General features: G+C 44.0%; 1 protein-coding gene across 3 annotated transcripts in view; it reads right to left on the reverse strand.

The window, feature by feature from the left end:
- LOC131684730 (uncharacterized) overlaps positions 1–26,729 on the reverse strand; it is a 654,472-nt gene that overhangs the window by 62,921 nt on the left and 564,822 nt on the right. For all 3 annotated transcript variants that reach the window (XM_058967861.1, XM_058967869.1, XM_058967853.1), the window contains exon 3: positions 1,126–1,190. In XM_058967861.1, the coding sequence (XP_058823844.1) occupies positions 1,126–1,190 (65 nt within the window). The remainder of the gene's footprint in view (positions 1–1,125; positions 1,191–26,729) is intronic.

Below are 26,729 nucleotides of genomic sequence, written 5' to 3' on the forward strand. Positions count from 1 at the left end.
GGATAACTCTAAAGGCGCACTAGAAGAGCAGGGTCCGCGTAATTTCACCCGTGCTCAAAATAGTTATATTGAAGTTATCACAAAGCCAAAAAACGTATCAACATTTTCAATATGAACAATAGAGTCATCCAGCTGTAGATGACCATTCCCACAGGTGTGCAATCATCACCATCGTTCAATTTCACACTCACTGGCAGGCTTGATTTCGCTCCGCATCACCAACCCGTTCCAGCGGGCGGGAATCAAAAATCCTTGATTTCATTCCCGGCACCGTGTTCAGTGCTGGCCGCGCGGGAGGACAGGATATGGTGGTGGAAACAGCGAAAGCAAACGTTTGTTTGTTTGTTTCATTTCAAGTGTCATCTAGGTTTCCCGAGAGGCACGAAAAATTTCACACCACACTTCAATGTAAGCGAATTCGATTGTGGCATTTTTTGTTGCATTTTGTGCTTGTGAGTTTCCGATTCGGTTTCGAGAGCAGTGTGCTTCAGTGCGTTGGATTTGGAAACAAAGTTGGGCGATAATTTTGCAATTTGCAAGGACGCATTGTTTGTTGAATTGCATCGAAATGATTTGTTGCAAAAATAGTTATACTCCAACAGTGTATATTGTTGTGTTCAGAAAAGAATTTTTTTTCTGTAAGAACTGTGTAAACATTCCAATAAAAATGCGTTAAAATCGCAATCATACACAAGTTTGCAAACGTAAACAATCATTGTACCCAAGTTTGCATGCAAGCACCATATACCGATTGCTGGAAGTCGAAAATCGTACCGCATACTAGCGGCAAAATTCATGCTAGATGACCTATTTTTTCATGATACTAAAACCAATAAAACCTTAAGAGTTCAAGGATATAATCTGTGAACCGAAGAAATTTTTCCAGCCAAAAACAGAAAGTAAGCATGACCCGAATTCCCAGTCAAATATCACCGTACGAAAATCTTAAAAACAAAAATATTAAATCTATCTCAAATAAACTGTTGGCTTGCAATCTCCTACTTCACGCCGTGATGACCGATCTATTTTTTCCTCCAATTCCCGAGAACGCAGTCACAAGTTTACACGTATCGCCCGCCAGCCTGTCACGGTCACAAAGAAACAAAACACCAATGCTCAACTAACCTTAAATAATGGGACATACTGTCGTCCCGGTTGACCGCACCACCGCTGCCACAATTGTCGTTATCCTGCAAACAAAAAAAAAAGAAACGGAAAAGAGACTTCAATTGAAATCAATTTCAATCACTCGGCCATCCGACCGAAAAGCCGGTAATACGATTATATTCCCATATTATTATTAGTGTACTGCCCCGGTTCTGTTCTATAGTAGCTGGAATTAATATTCGAACTGATCGGAAAATTTATATATAGAGAGAAAGACAAAGCGTAAATCAACTCAACGTATGCGTATTTTTTATCATAAAATAAAATGGGAACGAGTCTTTATACTCTCACGGAATTTAATTTGAGGATCACCGTCATAAATATTCAATTTGCACCCATCAACAAACAGAAAATAAAAAAAACTGACAGGAGGTAGAGTGACACACCGCGATGTTGCCATTTCTCGACGGGAACCGCTTACCGAATGTATATGTAGTAGCTTCGAACTGTGTTATCACATTTCACCACTCATATCACGAGAGAGAAGAAAAAATCTGTCAAATTTTCCGGCAAGTTACGTATGCTGCTGCTTCGCCGATACTGTTGTACCACCGATCACGAAATCGCGGGAAAACGCTGTGGTTACGCGAACCGAAAAATGAAAACTGCTGCTCGCGAGTGAATGAATGGACTCGGTCGGCGGCAGCTGCTGCTGCCGCCTGGGCAGAGAAAAAACTCGAAGAATCGTAAAGTGGAAATCCAAATGAGAAGGAAAAAAAACTCCCTGAGACGGACGGATTTTTTTTTGACCCGCCTACATGGATGCGTGATCGTGTGTACGTACGCTGTGTACCGGCATCGCTCTGCTGCAGAAGGATCAGTTCGGCGTGATGTTTGAGAATCGAGAGTTATTCGGCTTCTCCGATTGAGCATATGCGAATCGTTTGTATGGCGTTTTACATTTCTTATAAAAGAAATGTATAGAATTCGCTCAAACTTTCAAGATTTTTTCCGAGGCCCGGAGGGCCGAGTCTTATATACCAATCGACTCAGCTCGACGATTTGGGACAATGTCTGTGTGTGTGTGTCTGTGTGTGTGTATGTAACGGACAAATTCTCATTCGTGTTTCTCAGCAATGGCTGAACCGATCTTATCCAAACCAATTTTAAATGAAAGAACTAAAAAACAGTATGAACGCTATTAATTTGTTTTTGATTCTGATGTTTAGTTTCCAAGATATGAATGTTTGAATGTGTAAAAATGGCGTTTTGGGCAGTTTTTTTAAATTATCTGCCGAAATTGACAACATAGATTAACACTTTATATGTTTTTAGACAGCTTTAACGAATACCTTTCAAACAAGCTATAGATTGTTGAAATCGGACTATTATCAAAAGAGATATTTAACATTGAATGCGGACGAAAGATTTTTATCATTTCCCATTGCCAGAAATATGACCAAAAACATGAAATCTATTATTAACGCCAAAACGGCTTATTTTAGGTCAATAGTATCTTCGGAGAATATAATGGAGGCAATACGCCCTTTCTTTTCGTATTGTGCTTTTACTGATTAATCTCCCTATGAGTGAGATATTTTCACAAATTTTCTTGGAAGTGATTATATCGAAATGATGCCTTCAGCAAATTTGTAGCTCTTACTTTTGCGAATAACTTTACTGAAGACATAAAATATCTATTTTGAATACTTTAAAAGTTATGGCTTGTTGTTTGTGGATTACCTTTTGTCGCCCATTTATTGTTCAATATAGTAATAATCTATTGAAATAAGCCAAACATTATTACGATAAAAAGAGTTTTGTATTTCATTTTTCTATCTACAACCGCTAGAAATAATCACCGAACACTTTCAAGTTGTCTGGAAGGAACTTGATACCTTATCAGTGCAAAAATGTTCATTTGTACGAACCTTCTGACTGCAATTTTTCTAACTTATAACCAACGGATCGATCGGAAACATATCGGAAAATGAAAGTGAAGTAAATAACTCCAAGCAACGGCGTAGCCAAGAGAAGGTTTTGGGGTTTAACAACTTCCCTCCCTACCACACCCAAAAAATATATTGGATTGCAATTGAAAATTTATTGATGCAGACTGATTTAATTCAATATTACAATAACAATTATCTGATCCGTACATTGATAACCTGTTGTTGTAAACATCATGAGGACTTTTGATAAATTATCGGAATGGGGTCCTGATATGTAACTGATCTATTGGTCTTGATTTCACAGTTGCCTAATAGCATCAATATCAAATTCCTGCCTGAAAACATTCCAATAGAAAATTACAGAGTTCTGTAATCAATCATAATCCTCAGATTTCTTTTCAAATTGAGCTCGCTTTTGTAGAGATGTACTGTAATGAGGGTCTTTATTTAATAGAAAGCGAAGTTAAAATTGATTTAATGTCTATGAAACATTTGCTAAAAATGTTTTTGCCTTTCTCATTCACTCTAAAATTCGTCAATCTAATCCCGACCGGGAGGGCCGAGTGTCATATGCTAATCGACTCAGTTCGTCGAGATAGGAAAATGTATGTGTATGTATGTATGTATGTGTGTGTATGTGTGTATGTGGAAAAAAATGACCTCTGTTAATCAGAGATGGCTGGATCGATTTGCACAAAGTTAGTCTCAAATGAAAGGTACAACCTTCCCATCGGCTGCAATTGATTTTTTTATTGATTGGACTTCCGGTTCCGGAGTTAGGAGTTGAAGAGTGCAATCACACAGCAAATTCCCATATAAACTGAAATGAAAAAATTTTCAAAATCAAATTTGTATTTTTGATGCCAAATGACTTTATAATGCATGAACCATTGAGATTTGATATAAACTCGAAAACATAATGTTTGAAAAAAATTGATTTTTTTGGACTTTTTTGCCTTTCTCATATAGAAAGGTTATGCAATCACTCTAAAAATCGTCAATCATACCGGCCCGGAGGGAGTATGCAGTGAGGGGTTGCTGGTTTAAAATTAAAACTAGTTTAAAATTTCTTAACAAGTTGAAAATTTTCGGCAGGACCCGGACCTCCCGGATCTTACTATGTGATACTGAAACATCGCTTGAAACCAGCGGCGGTCAAGCGATGTTTCAGTATCACATAGTATCTCAAGATCGTGGCTGTCGATCCATTGTACGTATGTGCAAATCGTACTGAACATGTAATATTCATTTCCACCATCGTATTGAACATAACCAGCCATGGAATCGTAGTCTGGACAAATGAGAAAAGCCCAATTGCACCACTAGGTGGATCAGAATAGGTTTTTATTTTGGGAATGCGTCGAGTTGAGACGAAAACGTAATATGATTAATAACGAGGATAACACTTTCCGAATGTAGAGAGAAATTTATGAAAAATGACAATTTCCATTCGACTCTAGCAGGTCCTGGTCGATTTTGATGAGAATTTGATTTTTGTTGTATGACCAATTATATGTATAGGTCAAATGTTCAAAAACAGTAATTTAAGGTCAAGATAGCATCATTTTGAAACCGCCAATTTCGGAGGTTTAGTATCTTCGATGAGTTTTACAAACGAACAGCGCATCATTTGATAAAGTAATTTTGACGGTATATCGTCCAAGAAGTATTTATGGTGAATTTTCTCAGGTTAATATTCATGACTACAATAAAGTCTCAATAAATTTGCTAAAGACACGAACTCTGTTACTATTGTCTGAAAAATTAATTCTGCATGATTTTAAAACTTCAAAAATTACGGTTTCGGAATTATGCCGTTTGGACAGTAAGATCGATTTTCACCAAACTCCCACAAATTGTAAAATTGGTATTGTAAAAAAACGTAAGGGCGATACTTCAATGCTGATAGGTGGGACCGAAAAATTAACCAACGCCAAAGGGACTATATTCTATATATACTATCATTTTGTCAATTTCAATAGCAAACACAAATTTTAATTTAATAATTTCAAATACTTTATGAAGTTTTGGGTTTCGATCACTGAATCATGCAATCTAGGATGTAAAAAACACAATAGTTCTTAAATAGGAAATAAAACCAAGTCTGGAAATATTCACTGTTGATTTTCTTTGAATGGTATCACTGCTAGTATCGCCCTTTTCAAGAAAAAGCGTTGATTTCTTAGTTCTCAGTCGCGTTGGAAATTTGAGTAAAGTATAAACTTCAAATCGATTAAAAAAAATCGATTTTTTTGGCTCAGTACAATATACATAACCCCTTTAGGAAAAATCAGTTTTCCCACCACAATGCATTTATTGAGGAATTTAGATATTTTATTAACAGAGCATTAGCAATAATTCGTTTGTATGTCTATTTTATTGGCCATTTTTTCGCTTTCCCATTGATTTGGTTTGAGATTTCTAGCACTGATGTTGTCCTATGCTGATTTGAGCGATTCTCTGAGTCCTGCCACTATCCCATGTAGTATGTGTTATCAAAAACATCGCGAAGCATCAAGTTCTAAATGTTCTCAAACGATATAATATCCGAAGAGAGTGATAAGAGTTATAAGAAATGTCTCATCACACTGTTAGGTGGATTAAAAGCGTTTTTTTTTGTTTTGACTCAGCACACAGGTGTGGACTGATGGAAACAATTACCATTGAACGGTTTGGAGTAAGTTAGGTGGATTGTATTGTTGTTGTTGTTTATTACCTTCACCAACAGGCCCCTTGGCCCCAGTGGTGGTTGCTTAAACTAATTACATTTTAGTATTGACAACATTTTCACTTTTATCGCATTCCGCGTCCTGTTGAAGTCAAAGGCCGTCGCCACACTGTTAAAAATTCGTTGGAGTCCGGTAACAGCGCTCTGGCAACCATAGTTGGTTCTCCTGAACGGAACTCGCAGAAGGGAGTTATTGCGTAGAGCTCTAACGCGGGCTTGAAGATCCAGACGTCCGAGGATTGTAGGGCAATCCACTCTGGCAGAGAGTAAGTCCGAGACGAACAGGGCTCGAGAGCAGTCCCTCCGAATGCTGAGTTTGTCGAGGTGTATTAGCTGGCAACGGTTTTCATAGCTCGGCAGCTGAAATCTGTTTCGCCATGGGAGATGACGAAGGGCGAAGCGTATGAACCTGCGTTGGACAGCCTCGATTCTGTCAATCCCGTTCTGGTAGTACGGATTCCAAACAGCTGAACAATATTCTAACGTTGAGCGGACCAACGCGCAGTAAAGCGATTTAAGACAATATACGTCCCTGAAGTTTTTCGCTATTCGGAAGATGAACCCAAGCTGTCGTGATGCCTTATCCACGATATATGACGTATGTGGTTTGAATGTTAATGCCGAATCCATGATGACTCCGAGATCTTTGATGTGAGAGTGTCTTGGAATGCTCGAGCCGAAGAAATGGTAGTTAAACTGAGTCGGTTGGCGTTTCCACGTGAACGTAACGATTGAGCATTTGCTCGGGTTTAAAACTATTCTGTTTAGATCACACCACGTACTAAAGCTGTTCAGTTCCCTCTGAAGAAGCTCGGCATCGGTTTTATTCCGTATTTGTTGAAAAATTTTCATGTCGTCGGCGAAAGAAAGGCGGGGTCCTTGTAATGTGAAATTGACGTCATTCAAGTAGAGGAGGAATATTACTGGACCGAGATGGCTTCCTTGTGGTATGCCGGATGTAGCGAAGAATGATGCAGATAGACAGTCCTTAATGCTGATTTGGAGTTGCCTTCCATCGGTAGGAACGAAACCAGCGCAGAAGTTGTCCATGAATGCCGAGTTTGTCCAACTTCGCTATTGCGATATCATGGTTGATTTTGTCGAAGGCCGCAGATAGATCCATATAAATAGCATCGGTTTGCAATCCGTCAGCGAATCCATCCATTACATATGTTGTGAACGAGAGCAGGTTTGTCGTTGTCGATCGTTTAGGCATGAAACCATGTTGGTCATCTGCAATGTAGTGTTTGCAGTGAAAGAAAATAGGATCTAACACAACCAGCTCGAACAGTTTTGATACAGCACTTAAGCACGAGATTCCCCGATAATTGTCAATGTTCGATTTGTTCCCTTTTTTTATGAACTGGAAATATGTGCGCTGCTTTCCAGCAGGAAGGGAATGTACCAGTAGTGAGTGATAGCTCGAAGACTCGCCGAAGTGGTTCAAGAAGCCCGCTGATGCACTTTTTGACAAAAATCGAGGGAACACCATCTGGACCCGGGGAACAAGATGCTTTCAGTTTGGCATTTGCTGCAAGAATGGCAGCATTATCGACACAAATTCGGTTGATGGTTCGTCCTAGAGAAGGAGTTAAATTAGCGGCGGCAGCGACTTGTTGTGGTGGCAGGTGCTCGTTGGAAAAAACGCTTAAAAATTTGTCGGAGAACAGTTGGCAAATTTCCTTAGTGTCAGTGCCTAAAACTCCATTAAACGACATACAAGATGGCAAACCGGATTATTTTCGCTGCTCGTTAACATACTTCCAGAACGACTTGGGCTTGGATTTCAGTTGACGCTCGACGTTTCGCTGGTGTCTAAAAAAGGCGCGTCTGCTTTGTTGTTTGTATTCGTGGTTGAGTTGAAAGTAGTGATTTCGTAATGCAAGAGTCTTATGCTTCGAGAATTTTAATGTAGAATACATTTAAGGTTTCAATATAGGGGTCCCGTTTCAAAATATCGGCTGCGGTGCCGCGTCAGATTTTGAACGTTAATAACTTTTATCATACTTAACAGAATGATTTGATTTTTAGGCCAATTTGTTGCAAATATGTTCCTCTATGCTGTATTAAAATTTGAAGTATGTATAACATGTACTAATAACAAAAAAAATGTGTTTTGAAAAATCTTTCGAAAACGACTCGGAAAAGTGAAAATTTTCAGCCCATCCCGCACAGAGCCGTCGTTATGGTAGACCAACCGAACAATAAAATAATGAAAAGTTTATATATAGGTCCACTACATGTTTGTTCGTATGGTTATTCGCATTGGGTTGCTTGACGAGAGCACTTGGTGGGGGAAAGACTGCATATTCCTTTGGTTAGGCCATTAGAAGCCGGACGGAAAGGAAAGGCTCATGCACGGCACGAGAACGAGCGAGAAAGCGATAGTAGTGCATATTAGCGCGATTATATAAATATCTGTCGGTCGGTTTTTCTCATCATTCGTATTCGTTCAAGCACTAGCAAGCAGCCAGTCCATCGAAGAAAAGCAGTGGGCGATGACGACGGCGGAAAAAGTGCCCCAGCTACTGGTGACTCATCGCAACCCGATCAGGAACTGTCGCCCTGCAAGAATTTCGCCCCAACTAAAGGGCAACAGAGTAGGCTATCGTTCCAGCGTCTGGGTCGTGAGATTGTGCAGGACTGCAAAGTCGAGCTACGCTTACAAAGCTCAGTCGTAATGATGCCCCGAGAAGCCAACGATGCCTTCTTGGTCGGTTTGTTCGAGAATGCAAAATAGTGCTTTCTAGCTCACCGTGTCCGCGGGGAGTGCGTCTGAATTATGCTCCCGCAATAAAACAATAAACGGTTCTTTACAGGACCAATTAATTGTGTTCTAATAAGAGTTAAACTGAAATTTACATTTTATGGTGTATAACAAATAATTTTCAGAAAGCAATATAAGAAATACGATGTGTGGAAAGAAAGAAAGAGAATTTAAATTATCCTCTCTCGCTCGTTTTCGTGCACTGCTTTTCCATTCCTTTCTGCTGCTACTACCATCATAACTAAAACGAATGTGCGTGTTCCCCCACCATCTCATGACCAGTGTTGCCACAATTGCATGTCGCTATTACAATTTGAATTATTTTATTGATCCTCTCTAGTATTGATAAAATATAGAACGTGCAAAGTACACTAGTCGCATGCTTTTATTCGAACTTTTTGGCAGCCTCCGTTGATTAACTGCATAAATCGATTTGTTTGTGCAGCTCCTTGCTAGTAGCAAACTAAATAGCCTTTATCAGCGCTAACAAATAACACGAAAGAATTTAAATTTGTGAAAATCTTTTCCTTCCTTCTTTTCAAATCTGCAACATTCTTTGAAAATATTGTTTGAATGTTGTTATTGAAAAACTGAACATGCAAGTTTGCTAGCACTGGCCACTAGATTGAAGGCGATGGAAAGACAGAATATTCGTTTTGGTTATGCTAGTATTGGTAGCCAAACGGAAAGGAATGGCACGAAAACGAGCGATAGTAGTGCTTTCTCGTGTGTTCATATATGAATATTGGTCGTTCGGTTTTTCTCATCATTCGTATTCGTTCAAGCACTAGCAAGCAGCCAGTCCATCGAAGGAAAGCAGTTGGCAATAGCGACGGACGGAAAAAGTGCCCCAGCTACTGGTGACTCATCGGAACTGTCGCCCTGCAAGAATTTCGCCCCAACTAAAGGGCAACAGAGTAGGCTATCGTTCCAGCGTCTGGGTCGTGAGATTGTGCAGGACTGCAAAGTCGAGCTACGCTTACAAAGCTCAGTCGTAATGATGCCCCGAGAAGACAACGATGCCTACTTGGTCGGTTTGTTCGAGAATGCAAAATAGTGCTTTCTAGCTCACCGTGTCCGCTGGGAGTGCGTCTGAATTATGCTCCCGCAATAAAACAATAAACGGTTCTTTACAGGACCAATTAATTATGTTCTAATAAGAGTTAAACTGAAATTTACATTTTATGGTGTATAACAAATAATTTTCAGAAAGCTATATAAGAAATACGATGTGTGGAAAGAAAGAAAGAGAATTTAAATTATCCTCTCTCGCTCGTTTTCGTGCACTGCTTTTCCATTCCTTTCTGCTGCTACTACCATCATAACTAAAACGAATGTGCGTGTTCCCCCACCATCTCATGACCAGTGTTGCCACAATTGCATGTCGCTATTACAATTTGAATTATTTTATTGATCCTCTCTAGTATTGATAAAATATAGAACGTGCAAAGTACACTAGTCGCTTGCTTTTATTCGAACTTTTTGGCAGCCTCCTTTGATTAACTGCATAAATCATTAGATTTAAATTAACGTCTCGAAGTGAAGTCACGATGCTCCGGTTATGTTACAGACATTACCCACCCATCTTTTTTTTTAGTTTAGTAGAGCGAATACGAACTACTATCGCTCTCTCGCTTGCTCGTTTTCGGGCCATGCGCCTTTTCTTTCTTTTCTGCTACTAATACTAGCATAATCAAAACGAATGTGCGTCTTCCCACCATCCATTTAGTGAGCAGTGTTGCCAAACGCATTTTCAGTTTTTCATCAATAACATTTCAACAATATTTTCAAAGAATGCTGTAGATTCGAAAAAAGAAAAATAGTTGGTGATGGAAAAGAATTTCCAATTAGAATTTTTAACCATAATTATAACGAATCATTTGAAAATTTCACATGCAAACGTAATTTCGTTGCATATCATTAGATTTGGATTAGCGTCACAAGTGTAGTTACGACACTCCGGTTATGTCGCAGACATTACCCACCCATCTTTTTTATTGTGACCACGACTAACGGTTTAATATAGACACCCCATTTCAATATTTCTGAAGGAACAGAAGGTCGAGTTTGGAAAGTTTGTAACTTTCATTGTACTTAACCAAATTACACAATGTTCGCACTAATGATTCAGAAATATGACCAGGAATCTTCTATTAGATTTGTAAGTATGTATAATTTACATGAATAAAGAAAAATTGATTTTCAGGAATCAATTATTATCTGTTCTTCCATTGGCCAGTACTACGCGACTTCCTCATGCTAACAATTAATTTCATCGTTAGCCATCTCCCTCACCAAGGCCAACAACGCCAACAAAACCGGTCCTTTTCAGGACCACCATCATTTTTGTAAAGAATAATTTGAAATATTCCTCGCCCAAATCACCTTTTGTCCGAAAATTCCAATGAGTATCAACATATTTGAAGAACGTGTTCTTTATGTATTCTACATCTCTCCGGTTATGTCGCAGACATTACCCACCCATCTTTTTTTAAATGCAGCTCGTTTGGCAGATTTTAAACGTCTAAGGACGGTTGATTGCCAGGGAGGGTGTTCATCGGTACTAATTGTTCGTTTTGGTACATGACGGTCGATAAGGTAGTTAAGAATACTAGAAAACGTCATCGCTGCTTCGTTCGCGTCGTCATTGTTAATATTTTCGTCCCAGTTTATATCCAACAGCGTGCTAACGATGCTGTCGTAGTCAGCGTTTTTAAAATCGTAGACGATAGAGCTTGAGACGTCTTCAAAATTAACTCCTAGGTTACCAGCGAATACAAGATGTAGTGGGGGATGATGACGCACCTGCTTGACTAAAGGAGTCGGTGCAGTGCAGCAGTACAGAGCGCAGTCCCGGGCACTTACAAAGCAGAGGTCCAATGTGCGTCCATTCTCGTTGGTGACATTATTAATTTGCCGAAGAGTTGCGCTACTGTAGTTGTCCAAAATACAACTGGCATTGTTAATAAGCGCAGATTTTTCGATATCCAATCGTAGAAAACCATTACTTGCTTGGCACCACGTCAAGCCAGGTAAGTTGAAGTCGCCCAGTATAACGATATCATCAGACGGGGCGGCGATCGAGGCGATAAAAGAAACGGAGGAAGGATGTACATCGATCAGGCTGGAATCACGAATTCTGTCAGGTGGAAAATACACAACACACAGGAACAGATTGCGATCGGCAAGTTTCACTGATATCCACACTTGCTCGGAGCTCGCCCACCGGTCATCGTTGATCAATCGGGCTTTTATACCACGGCGAACGGCGATAAGAACACCACCGCCTGATGTCTTGTGGCTGTTGAGGGCATTGCGGTCACAGCGGTAGACATCGAATGTTGAACCAAAGACCTGGCGAGACAGAGTACGGTTGTCGAGCCACGTCTCCGTCAAGGCGATAATGTCGTAACAGCAACCCGTGGTCGCGAGCAAATAGCTGTCCGTTGATGAATTTAAGCCACCAACATTCTGGTAGTAAACCTCGATGTTGTTGGAGGACGGATCAGGTACAGCAGAGAGCGAAGCCATGTTGCCATGTAGGAAGATCCTTTCGTCAATCCCACGAACAGTATCGGAACGGTTCACGGTCGCCTGGTCGACTGTGGTGAGGGATTCGAGGCATCCCGAATCAACTGCGTCGCGCCCCAAAATACGACTATCGTCGTCGTCGAGAGAAATGGTTGGCATCTGATAACAAGATGTCGGAGCATACGTCTCCCAACCTTTGAACGGAACGGATCGTTATATTTCACAGTGGTGTTCGGTGTGTAAATTTCAGTGATTCAAGGTCATCCTTTGTTCGTTCGTTAGCTACCATTCTGCTGGTGCCGGCAGTAAATCCAGTACATTGTTTTCGCTGGTGCGGAACAATCGACGTTGTTTGCAGATAAGTTTTGCTTTATTTTTTTTCCTCGTTTGCTTTCTTTCCTTTTCCCTACTTTTACTCTACCTTGTAATCAAATAATAAGACACATTCCCGTTTATATAACGCTCTGCCCTCGTGCTTAAATGGCCGAGGGCGAAATACCATCTGATGTAATCATGGAAGTCCCTGATCCCCCTAATACTCGCATTGCTCCCCGTATAAAGCAGTACCCAGAAGGTTCCTCTGGGCCATGGGTGGTATATTTTCGGACCGGAGAGAAACCGGTTAATATATTAAAACTTTCTCGAGATTTGACTGCTAATTACCCGGCCGTAACTCAGATAACACGTGTTCGGGCAAACAAGATACGTGTTCTAGTGAGTGATCTCGGCCAGGCAAACGCGATTGCTTGCTGTGAGCGCTTTACGCGGGAATTTAAAGCATACGTGCCTTGTGTGGCCTGTGAAATCGATGGGGTAGTGTCCGAACCGGGCCTGAAATGCGAAGAACTGTTGGAGCACGGGGTTGGCTGCTTTAAGGACCCCTCACTTGAACAGATTAAGATCTTGGAATGCAAACAATTGTATACCGCAAACACCGAGGGAGGTAAGACTACCTACTCTCTATCAGGCTCGATTCGGGTGACATTCGCCGGGTCCTCTCTTCCCAACTACATCCTCCTTGACAAGGTTCGCCTACCAGTTCGCCTGTTCGTACCGCGGGTCATGAACTGCAGCAATTGCAAGCAGTTGGGCCACACAGCCACATATTGTGGAAATAAGAAACGATGCGGCAAATGCGAAGGAGAGCATGAGGATGACTCTTGCGACAAAGAAACTGAAAAGTGTATTTGCTGCGGGGGCCCTTCACATGCTCTTAAATCATGTCCTGCGTACAAGCAGCGCGGGGATAAAATTAAGCGCTCCCTTAAGGAACGCTCAAGGCGTTCTTATGCAGAAATGCTAAAGAATGCTTCGCCATCTGTCCTGTCCGAAAATCCCTTTGCTGGTTTGGCTAACGTTGAGCAAGAATCTGACGACCCACGAGAGGGAACATCTTTGGTTAACCCAGGGGAATCCAGGAAGAGGAGAAATCCAGCCTCCCCTACATTGCCTCGTAAGGGTGCCAAGGTGTCGTCCACTCAGAGTGCGCCATCCACAACCAATAAATCCAACGGAAGTGATGCACAAAAGCCGAAGCAATTTGCTCCAGGACTTGGAAATATTAATTCTAACAAGGAGTACCCACCACTTCCAGGGACATCCAAAACCCCAAGTGTCCCCTTTTTTCAAACAGATACTCAGTCCAGTAGCGGACTAATGAAATTTTCTGACATAGTGGACTTAATTTTCACAGCTTTCAATGTTACTGATCCTCTTAAAAGCCTTCTGATACGTTTTCTCCCTATAGTGCAAACATTTTTGAAGCAGTTGACTACTAAATGGCCCCTCCTTGCAGCGATCGTATCCTTCGATGGCTAAGTCATCGAACGAGGTCACCGATTCGATCACTGTTCTACAGTGGAACAGCAGAAGTATCCTCCCGAAAATCGATTCCTTTAAATTTTTACTAAATAGTTTAAAATGTGATGCTTTCGCATTATGTGAAACTTGGTTAACTTCCGATATAAATCTCAACTTCCACGACTTTAATATAATTCGTCTGGATCGAGAAAACCCCTATGGAGGAGTACTTTTGGGGATCAAAAAGTGCTATTCTTTCAACCGAATTAACCTCCCTTCGACACCAGGCATTGAAATTGTCGCTTGTCAAGTTTTAATCAAAGGTAAAGACCTTTGCATGGCTTCCATCTACATTCCTCCTAGAGCCTCGGTAGGGCACCGAACGCTTTGTAATATCACGGAATCCTTACCGGCACCGCGGCTAGTTCTGGGAGACTTTAACTCGCACGGTACGGTATGGGGCTGTCTTCATGATGATAATAGATCAACATTAATCCAAGATCTTTGCGATAATTTCAACATGACCATCTTAAACACGGGAGAAATGACGCGGATTCCTACACCACCAGCACGCGCAAGCGCGTTGGATTTGTCGCTTTGCTCGACATCGCTACAGTTAGATTGCATGTGGAAGGTGATCCCTGATCCCCACGGTAGCGATCATTTGCCTATCGTGATTTCAATTGCTAACGGTTCAAGACCATCGGAAACAATCAATGTCTCATATGACCTCACACGGAACATTGATTGGAAGAGTTACGCGACCGCGATATCCGTTAAAATCGAATCCACTCAAGAACTTCCTCCGAAGGAAGAGTACAGGTTTTTGGCTGGCTTGATTCTCGACAGTGCGAATCAAGCTCAGACTAAACCAGTACCCAGCGCGAATACCCATGGACGGTCTCCCACCCTGTGGTGGGATAAAGAGTGCTCAGAGCTGTACGCGGAAAAGTCCACTGCATATAGGGCCTTCCGGGAAGACGGGTTACCCGCTAGCTATCAACAGTACGCGTCGTTAGAAAGGCGAATGAAGAGTCTAATGAAAGCCAAAAAACGCAGTTATTGGCGCCGGTTCGTCGACGGGTTAACGAGAGAAACAGCGATGAGCACTCTTTGGGGTACGGCTCGACGTATGCGTAACCGTAATAGTACCAACGAGAACGTGGAATATTCAAACCGTTGGATATTCGCTTTCGCCAAGAAGATCTGTCCGGACTCTGTCCCGGTACAGAAAACGTGCCGCGCCGCGTCTCCTCACGATACCGCGAACGAAACACCGTTTTCGATGGTGGAGTTCTCACTTGCTCTCTTATCGTGCAACAATAACGCCCCAGGGTTAGACAGAATCAAATTCAACTTGCTGAAGAATCTGCCTGACACTGCAAAAAGGCGCTTGTTGAATTTATTTAACAAGTTTCTTGAGGGTAACATTGTCCCTTATGAATGGAGGCAAGTGAAGGTCATCGCCATCCAAAAACCAGGAAAACCAGCCTCCGACCACAACTCGTATCGGCCGATTGCAATGCTGTCCTGTATTCGGAAGTTATTCGAGAAAATGATCTTGTTTCGCCTCGACAATTGGGTTGAAGCAAATGGCTTACTGTCAGATACACAATTTGGCTTCCGCAAAGGCAAAGGGACGAACGATTGCCTTGCGTTGCTTTCTACAGAAATCCAAATGGCCTATGCTAACAAAGAGCAGATGGCATCAGTCTTCTTGGATATTAAGGGGGCTTTTGACTCAGTTTCTATCAACATTCTGTCAGAGAAGCTGCACCAGCATGGTCTTTCGCCAATTTTAAATAACTTTTTGCTAAACCTGTTGTCTGAAAAGCACATGCACTTTTCGCATGGCGATTTAACAACATCGCGATTTAGCTACATGGGTCTTCCCCAGGGCTCATGTCTAAGTCCCCTGCTCTACAATTTCTACGTGAATGACATTGACGATTGTCTTGCCAATTCATGCACGCTAAGGCAACTTGCAGACGACGGCGTGGTCTCTGTTACAGGGCCCAAAGCTGCCGACTTGCAAGGACCATTACAAAATACCTTGGACAATTTGTCTGCTTGGGCTCTTCAGCTGGGTATTGAGTTCTCCACGGAGAAAACTGAGTTGGTTGTTTTTTCTAGGAAGCGTGAGCCGGCGCAACTCCAGCTTTTATTAATGGGTGCAACGATCAACCAGGTTTTCACATTTAAATATCTCGGGGTCTGGTTCGACTCTAAAGGTACCTGGGGATGTCACATTAGGTATCTGAAACAGAAATGCCAACAAAGGATCAATTTTCTCCGAACAATAACTGGAACATGGTGGGGTGCTCACCCAGGAGACCTGATCAGGTTGTACCAAACAACGATATTGTCGGTGATGGAGTACGGGTGTTTCTGTTTCCGCTCCGCTGCGAACATACACTTCATCAAACTGGAGAGAATCCAGTACCGTTGCTTGCGCATTGCCTTGGGTTGCATGCACTCGACCCATACGATGAGTCTCGAAGTGCTGGCGGGCGTTCTTCCGCTAAAAAATCGATTTTGGGAACTCTCATATCGATTGCTCATCCGATGCGACATTATGAACCCGTTGGTGATTGAAAACTTCGAGAGGCTCGTCGAGCTTAATTCTCAAACCCGATTTATGGCCTTGTACTTCGACTACATGGCACAGAGCATTAATCCTTCTTCATATACTCCCAACCGTGTCCGTTTCCTAGATACTTCTGATTCTACTGTATTCTTCGACACATCCATGAAGGAAGAGATTCGTGGAATCCCGGACCATATACGCCCGCAGGTGATCCCCAATATGTTTTATAATAAATTCCGAGAAGTCGACTGCGACAAAATGTTTTACACTGACGGATCAAATCTCGATGGGTCCACTGGCTTCGGTATCTTCAACAATACTATCACCGCTTCATTCAAGCTCAATGATCCCGCTTCAGTTTACGTCGCAGAGTTAGCTGCAATTCAGTACACCCTTGGGATCATCGACACTCTGCCCACAGATCACTACTTCATCGTTTCGGACAGCCTCAGCTCTATCGAGGCTCTTCGTGCGGTGAAGCCTAAAAAGCAATTACCGTATTTTCTGGGGAAGATACAGGAGTCCTTGTGTACGTTATCTGAAAAATCTTATCAGATTACCTTTGTTTGGGTCCCCTCTCATTGTTCTATCCCGGGCAATGAAAAGGCCGACTCATTAGCAAAGGTGGGCGCATTAAATGGTGACATATACGAAAGACCAATCTGCTTCAACGAATTTTTTAGTAATTGTCGTCAGAGGACGCTCAACAGTTGGCAAACCTCGTGGAGCAACGGGGAACTTGGACGATGGCTACATTCGATTATCCCAAAGGTATCAACGAAGCCTTGGTTCGGGGGGATGGATGTGGGTCGGGATTTTATTCGCGTAATGTCCCGACTTATGTCCAATCACTACACCATGGATGCGCATTTGCGGCGTATTGGGCTTGCGGAGAGTAGTCTGTGCGCTTGTGACGAGGGCTATCACGACATCGAACACGTTGTCTGGGTATGCGCCGGGTATTGTGACGCCAGGTCTCAGTTAAAGGAATCCCTTCGGGCCCGAGGTAGACCACCCAATGTACCAGTCCGAGATATGCTGGCAACTCGTGATTTCCCCTATATGTCCCTTATTTATACCTTCATAAAAACGATAAATATCCCAATTTAGCCCCTCTCTTTTATTTCTCGTTTTTAGAGTTTCCTCCTGCCTTGTGGAACCGATCAGCTCCAGAGTGCCACTATGTAACCGCCGTCGCCCTTACCACTACGCCTGCATAGAAGGAAACTGAAGCGAGAGCGACTCGAGGTCCGATGACTTTTGAAGTATTCCCCGCGGGTCCGAAGAATACAATCCGCCAATCCGGTACTCGACGACTTACTAGACTGAAGCGCAAATTTGTTTCGCTGATCCCCCCCCTCTTCGAGCGAAAGTTGCAAGTTTTGCTCTTCTTTCCCTGTCTCTCCCCTGTCCCTTGATACAACTGCTGCTACACTGATGCGGAAATAAGCCACCCTCTGGATATCCAAGCATAAGTTTTAGTTAAAAAATTCAAATTAGTATTCTGTATTCCTAGTTTTAAGATAGCTATAATTTTTACTCTTTATTGAAACTCTTGTCCTCCATCTTGTAAATAGAATTGAATCCTTAGTTTTAAGATTTCTGTGAAGTTTCTCATAAATATTTGTTCCCCCTTTTGTGTACTAAACTATATTGTTAGTTTTAAGATAACCGTAAAATATTTCGTAAAATACTATTACTCCCCCTCTTGTATATCAAAGTGAATCCCTTGTTTTAAATTTTTTCATAAAAAAATCTTTTGGCCCTCTTTTGTATATTGAATCTTATTTCTAGTCTTAAGATAGCTGTAAATTTTCTTTTCCTTTGTAAAAAAAAAATATTTCAACATTGTAACCTCCTAGTTTTAAGATATCCAAAATGTAAAAACAAAAGTATTTGGCACCGCCAAGCTAACGCATTTGTGCCTATCAAATAAACGAAATGAATAAAAAAAAAAAAAAGATGTCGGAGCAAAAGGCAAAAAACTGGAAGCGAAGAATACATCAGCGCTTGAAGTGTTCGGAACAGATAGTCTAGCCTTGCTACAAAGAGTTTATTTTTTCAGAGTACGTTTAGTTACAGTTTTGGTTGAGTAGTAGCTAGGCAGTAGTTACTGAAAGTAAAAACTTGAATGAAATTTGGCGGTATCAAGGGAACACGGCTGGACATAATAGATGAAGGAGCAGTGTTGCCAACATCGAGGAGAAGGTTGAGAAGGATTCTTTCCGTTGAATTTAGTTTACATTAGGCTCAAACAAATCTCAAACTTATTTTTCAAAATATAGATCTGCTAAAATATCCTTCATTTTTTTCGTTCTCTAATTCATTCGACACGGCACAATACGTTGGCATAACTGAGCCGTGGATCGTTCATGTTTTTACAAGATGTAAAAATAAAATAAAAACACAAAGTGACTGTGTATCCGTGGAATCTTGTTTGACATATTTCGCTTCTGTGTGTTGAGATCTTTTTTTCCTGGCGGCGATGCATTAGCTGCGTTGTCCTTCGCGAATTGGGAGGTCAGTCCGTCTGTCCTCTCTCGAGTAGTCTATGTCGTCATAGGCACTGCTTTCATGCTGTCATGGTCGGAAATTCTAATTTGTTTCTTATTTCACGATTGGTGGTGTTGGTTGTTGGTTTGGAGATATTTGGCGCAATCGTTGTTACTTCGCTGTTAGTAGTGGCAGTTCATTTAGTGGTACTGGGCACGATCGTTGTGTAATTAGTATTTGTTACTGCCTGATTCGCAGTTGTTGGTTTAGCAACCGGTTTTTGTTTATCATGCAGCGTTTGTGTACCGGTCTTGGTCGTAACAGATGGACTTTTCTTACCAACCTCTGCACAAGCTTTTTCGTAGTGTAGCGGCTGATCATCACAGGATTGGCACGTAGGGACCTGCATTGGGTGCGTGACCAATGTTCTGATAAACACAAAGATATTTTCAATTCTTCAGAGCTACGATTTTTACTATACTTTCCATCGGATACACCCTTTTATTGTCCACTAGTACCCTCTGTTGAGTTAGTTAGAATGAGTTCCCCAGCAAATACTCATGGGTTCAAACGCCACATGGCCCCTTGAAAAGACCTTAAACATGGTCTGTGCCAAAATTCACAACCATCAAAACACCATAAAATGGTCTCAATAACCCATAAATACACCATCATATGGTATGTTATATGGGATCTACCGGACCATGGGAATGGTGTTTTCATAGGTTGTTCAAACACCCATGTCGAGTCCCATGATCATAGAGGTATTATGGGCTTTTCATTTGCTCGGGTTAGTTAGAGTAGTTAGAGTTAGACTAGTGTGCAATTTCTCTATGAGTTTAGCAAAGATCCACTCATTTGACCATCTACATGTCAAGTCACTTGATCGAGAGCTTAGGTTCTACGTTACTATGAGTAAAAATCCAACTAGTGGAGTCTCAAAACTATGTCTCCGTTTTTCCACGTATCTTAGTGCAATCGTTTTTTGAATAGTCAGGTAGGAGGAGATAGATTTTGTCGGATGCGTCCTCACTACACGAACGCCTTTCCGGAGACGTAGGAAGAAGTTCCTCCAAATATCTTCCTTGACGGTATTCACTTCCCCGTATTTTGAAATGTGTTGTTTGATAATGCCATCAGTAGTACGTGATGCAAGGTCATGTAGCTTTACTTCAATAGTGTCATCGTCTATATACGCTGGGACTCTGTGAAAAAAGTCATTAAACATTCTACGACGACCTTTCCCTTTTTCGGAGCTGGTTCTTCTCACTTTTATCCACTGCATTGACTGTTGTTTAGTCTCTGGAGTATGGTGATGGAACCAGGTTTCGTCGGCAGTAATTATTCGGCGAAAATACTCGGTAGGATTCTTTTGCAACAGCGCGGAGTCTCGCGCGGCATGTCCATCCGAACGCGCTTTTGGTCGACAGGCAACTGGAATTTTCTTATGTATAATCTTCATGTAGAATCTTATGTACCCGTTCGGATGATATCTCACAGGCCTCAGCAATTTCCTAATGGTTGATCGGCAATCTTACATCCCTTGGCTCCAATGGTGGTAGCTTAAACTAATTACATTTTAGATTAGACATTATTTTGGCTTTTATCGAATTCCTCGTCAGGTTGAAGTTAAAAGCCCTCGCCACACTGTTAAAAAATGCTGGAGTCCGGTAACAGCGCACTGGCGACCACAGTTAGTTCTCCTGAACGAGACTCGCAGAAAAGAGTTATTACGTAGAGCTCGATCATGAGCTTGAAGATCCAGGCGTCCGAGGATTGTAGGGCAATCCACCCCGGCAGCCAGTAAATCCGAGACGAACATGGCTCGACAGCAGTCCCTCCGGATGCTTAGAGTATTTTCCTAGCTCAGCAGCTGAACTCTGTTTTACCAAGGAAGATGTCGGAGTGCAAAGTGTATGAACCGGCGCTGGACGGTCTCGATTCTGTCAATGCCATTCTGATAGTAGGGGTTCCAAACAGCAGAACAATATTCTAATGTTGAGCGAACCAGATGAACCCAAGCTGTCTTGATGCCTTATTCACACAATGGATGATGTAGGTGATTAGTGCCGAATCCATGATGAATGCGAGATCCTTGACGTGAGAGTGTCTTAGAATACTCGAGTCGAAGAAATGGTAGTTAAACTGAATCACGTGAACGTAACGATTGAGCATTTACTCGGGTTTAAAACCATTCCATTTAGATCACACCACGTACTAAAGTTCACTCTGAAAAAACTCGGCGTCGGTTTTATCCTGTAATTGTCGAGAAATTTGTATGTCGTCGGCGAAAGAACGACGGGGTCCTTGTAATTTGATGTTGACGTCATTAAAGTAGAGAAAGAATATCACTGGACCGAGATGGCTTCCTTGTGGGATGCCGGATGTAGCGAAGAATGATGCAGATAGACAGTCCTTAATGCTGATTTAGACAGTCCTTAATGTTATTTAACACTTAAAAACAAAGCTTCGCTCGCTTTAACGATGATTTTAAATATATTTGTAGTTGGGACTTTGACCACATTTGCAATCGTGGAGCCACTGACATATGAGCAAGCATATGGGGAAGGGACCGATAGTGAAAAATTGTTCCCAAACCTGAGCGGTAACCCACCAGCAAATAAGTGTTTGAGACCGTGAATTAAAGGGGGACCTAGTGTTCTGGGAAAATTGCTGGATCGATGTTTTTTGAGAGAATTCCTTTATAGTGTTATGTCTGTTAGTCTGTGGTTAGTCTGCTCTCTGTCTCATTGTCGTTCACGTCCATGTCGTCATCGGTACTGCTTTTACACTGTCACGGTCGGGATTTGTTTCCTGTTCTTAAGGGTCACTGTTGTAAAACCATCTTCACCTGCATTTGTTTCATTATTGGTGGTGTTGGCTGTTGGTTTGGAGGAGGTATCTGGTGTAATCGTTATTTTCGGCCAATACAAATTGTGATCGGAGGCTGGTTTTCCTTGGTTTTTGGATGGTGATAACACCATCTTGTTTCCAATCGTTTGGAGCACTGTAACCATCATGAAACCAATTAAATCAATTCGATAAGCATCTTTTGGCGAATTTTTCAACAAGTTGGATTTGATTCTGTCTGTGTGTAGGGACTTCGGATGTAACTGATTCATGATCGCGCAAACACGGGCGTTTGTAGGTTCACTCTTGAGACCGCGTTTGTAAATTTATAAGTGCTAAAGCGTTTACTTAGTCACCGGGGTGTTATCCTGTTTGCGAGATCGCGGACGTAGGCGTGCGTGGATGATCGCGAAGGGTTCCAGCATTTGTCGCTTGCTCTAGCGTGTGCTTTTTTGCAATGGAGAATGCAATTTACGCACAAACCTAGTACACGTGCATTAGTAGATACCAAGCTCCTGGAGTGTCGGGCTCTCATGGTGGACACCATGGTTAGGTAATACCGACTAAACTCCATTGGGCACCGCCATTGTTCCCCGCAGGGACTACCTCTCGGTATTACTTCTGGGAGGATGGCTGTACTTGATGTACTCACGCGTTCATACATCCTATATGAGGCTTACTTGGGTGCTCGCTCTGTCACACACTGATTCACTCTCTAACACTCCACATGAGGCTTACTTTTGTGCTCACCTCTAACATATCATGTGAGACTGACTTGGATGCTCACCTTTCATTCCTCTGCCACGCCACGAGGTATCAATGGCGAAGTCCCAACATACTACGCTACGACCCTCCCATCTTGGCATGAGGCAGTCCACATATACGCATATACACTCACTCTTCTGCCTTGTTCGGGGTGGCTGGATTTACCCCTTACGCGGTTGCCAGTCGCGGCGCCAAACCTGCCTCAGTATGAACAGACCATTCACTCACTTTTCATGCCATCGGCCTTTTTCGCTCCAGCTAACCAATCACTAGTTAGCCGTGCCCGTCGTCTGTTGCTCGGTTCGCCAGATTACCTGTAGCCTACAGGCAATCTGGGTGGTAGCAGATGAGACTGCGTTCCACTTCTCCACCGATTGACACATCCGCTGAATAAGGGTATCAGGGGTTGTGTCCCAGCCACAGACGTCAAGCATTGCTCTTCTTTCGACGTCGAACCGAGGACATACGAACAGTATGTGTTCGGCAGTTTCGTCTACACCTGGGCAGTCAGGGCAGCCGGGGACATGCGCGTGCCCGAACCTGTGGAGGCACTGTCGGGAGCAGCCATGGCCTGACAGGAATTGTGTCAGGTGAAAGTGAACTTCCCCATGGGGTCTTCCCACCCAGCTCGATATGCTAGGTATCAGCCGGTGGGTCCACCTACCTTTCGAGGAGTTGTCCCACTCACGCTGCCATCTGGCGACCGAGGTCACCCTGGTGCGCTCGCGGGCTCCTCTATTTCCACGTAGCTCGAAGAGCACTCTTCATCTTCCCGAATGACCAGCCCGACTGGCATCATGCTCGCTATCACGCAGGATGCATCGTGTAGGCAGATATCACTCTGAGGCACATCACGCGGTAGGTGTTCTACAATTTCCGTAGGCAACTGGTTACCCTCGGTGCTCTTGACCATGGCGGGCCGCCGTGCCTGAGGATAGATACGGCAACGCTTGTCAGTAACCTACATCTACTGGCGAACACCTTTGCGCTGTTGGACATCATCCTCGATAGTGCCGCAACAGCAGTCGACGCTCTCTTGCATGTATAGTCGACATGACTGCCGAAGGTCAGCTTGTCGTCTATAATGACTCCGAGAGACTTCAGACTTCGCTGTGAAGTGATCGCGACTTCTCCCACATGGATAACTGCATGTTGTGCCGACTTGCGGTTGTTGACGATAACTACCTCCGTCTTATGCTGAGCGAGCTCCAGGCCTCTCGCGCTCATCCATTCCTCCAGTTAGTTCTACCTCAGGAATTGACTCCCCGTCGACTTGACCCCAGGAGGGAAATTCAGTCTCAGAACCCCGTCATACATGAGGTTCCATAGCACCGGGCTTAGGATCGAGCCCTGCGAGACTCCGGCGGTAATAGGAACCCTTTTCTGACCGGCATCGGTCTCGTATAGCAGTACGCGGTTCTGGAAGTAACTTTCCAGGATCCGGTACAGACCCACCGGTAGGCTAAGCCGGTGTAACGAGAGCGCGATGGCATCCCGGCTTGCGCTGTTGAATGCGTTCTTCACGTCAAGTGTCACTAACGCACAGTATCGAATGTCTCACCTTTTCCCTTGGATCGCTATCTCGGCAGTCTTTATCACTGAGTTGATAGTGTCCACCGTGGACTTACCCTTTCGAAAACCAAATTGGTTGCTTGACAGGCTGTTCGTGCCTTCTGAGTACGGGGTTAGCCTGTTGAGGATAATCTTCTCAAGCAATTTGCCAGTCGCGTCGATCAGACAGATTGGTCTTTACGCCGATGGGTCGCCTGGCGGCTTCCCGGGTTTCGGCAACAGCATCAATTCCTGCCTTTTCCATCTATCGGGGAAACGGCACTCGTCAAGGCATCTCTGCATAGCTACCCTGAACATGTTCGGGTTCGCATGATCGCTGCCTTGAGAGCGCTGTTTGGAACTCCATCCAGCCCTGGAGCTTTGTTCATTGCTAGGGAATTAGCCACTGCGAGTAGTTCTTCATTCGTCACCGGAGCCACCATTTCGGCCGCGCCCACACTGTCTCGTAGTGCAGGTGGCCAGGGGCTTGTGGCTCGAGACGGGAAGAGTACTTCGATAATTGTTGCCAAACGGTCCGGAGATCATTTTGGGGGTGGAGAACCCCCTTTGGTCTTGGCCATCACGATTCTGTTGACGTCACCCCACGGATTAGCGTTGGCACTCTCACACAGGTTGTCGAAACACGCTCTCTTGCTGCTTTTAATGGCCTTGTTAAGGGCCAATTTCGCAGCTCGAAACACTTCACGGCGGTTCTCTCTTGCATCCTCGATGCGAGCTCTTTGCATCCTACGTCTAGCTCTGAGGCAGGCTGATCGTAGAGCTGCAATCTCGGCACTCAACCAGTATACCGGGCATTTGCCGTTTCTTGGCAGGGTTTTTCTCGGCATAGTTGCGTCGCACGCGCGTTGTGGAACGGCTACCAGCGCATCCCCGCTTAGACTGTCGGTGTTGGCCTCCAGTCCCAGGGCCGCGGTGAAAGCTTCGCTGTCGAAGTGAATGGACTTCCACCCGCGTACCTGACAGGGATCTCCCGTCCTCGGATGCTGCACACCATAGTTGATCCTAAAGCGAATTCCTAAATGATCGCTATGGGTGTAGCCCTCGTCTACCCTCCTTTCCATGCCTGGAACCAGACCCGGGCTGGCAAACGTTACGTCAATCACTGCCTCCACCTCGTTGAACTGTTCTATGGCCCACCTTGGTGGAGCGTAGCAGCTACAATAGAACACACCATTGATCTTGGCAATCGCAACGCCCTCGGCGGAGTGTATTACCTCTTGAACCGGGAACCGTCCTGTTGTACAGATTGCCACCATCCCAGGCACGTCCGATACCCAATTGCCGTTGCCGGCAGAGATGTTGTACGGGTCTGATAGGAGGGCGACATCTGCCCTCGACTCCGAAACCGACTGCCACAACAGGTGTTGGGCTGCTGCACAATGGTTAAGATTTAGCTGTGTAACGTTCACGGCTTCTTCTTATTTGCCTCACCGAAGGGACACGAAGGTCCGCCCATAGCATGTTTATGGGCTTGCTTCTTAGCGGTGCAGATAAGGCACTTGTATGCCTTAGTGCACCCCCACTCTTTATGTCCCTCCTCGCCGCAGCGACGACATAGTTTGCTCCTATCTATGCCTTTGCATTCGTATGCTTTGTGGCCGGATTCAAGGCACCGATAGCACCTATCCACTGAAGGCGGCTGGGGTATACTAATAGGGCATACCGACCAGCCGATCTTCAGCTTCCCTTTCTCGGTTACCTTTTTGGCATCCGCCTTCAGTAGCCTGAGGTAGGCTACTTGAGTGCCAGAGGGTCCATCTCTCAATCGCACAGAGGCCCGCTCGATTGTGACGTCGCAGTGCTCCTTGACGGCTGCAACGACGTCTTCTGCGGTCGTGAACTCGTCCAAGTGCTTGCACTGGAGAGTTGTTTCCGCACCTAGCGACCTGATTTGGGCGCCCTCACCAAGGACCTCTTGGGCCAAGGCCTTGTATACTGCACTTGATTGTGCGCCTCGCTTCAGCACCAGAAGCATCTCTCCCGTGTTGGTGCGTCTTACGCTACGCACATCCTGCCCAAGGGCCGAGAGGCTTTCGGCCGCCTTCATCGATTTAAGGACATCGGCGTATTTGTCCTTGTGGGTTTTTAACCACAAGGCTTCGCCTCTGTCCTTGGCCTTCTTCGCGGGCCGCGGTACCTCCGGTTTCGGTGCCGGCTTTTTCTTGGTGACCAGCGTCCAGGGGTTTGAGCCCCCTGCCCCGGTCGTGCCGGGTTGCTGGTACCATCGCTCTCCATAGCGAGGTCACTCTCGCCCCCGCTTACCTCGCCCAAACGGCGTTTGACCTTGACGGTTGCACGCCGAGTGGTGTCGGTTTTGGCACCCTCGCCTGGCGACTTCCTAGGGCGCTTCGCGTTCGATGCCGTCTTGCGATTGCCCTTTCCTTTTCCCTTCGAGGGGAACTCGGTCGCCGCTCCGATCGACGTGGCTGCTCCGTAGAAGGTAAAGGCCACTGTCTGTGAACCTCTATCGACCTTCTCTCTTTCCTCCCTATTGGAGGCCACTGTCTGGGTTTCTCTGTCGGGGCTCTCCCGACATTCGACCCTCGTAGCATAGGCCTGCTGTTCCTGTCTTGCGAC

This window comes from Topomyia yanbarensis, chromosome 1 (assembly GCF_030247195.1).
Source record: "Topomyia yanbarensis strain Yona2022 chromosome 1, ASM3024719v1, whole genome shotgun sequence".
Classification (NCBI taxonomy): Eukaryota; Metazoa; Arthropoda; class Insecta; order Diptera; family Culicidae; genus Topomyia; species Topomyia yanbarensis.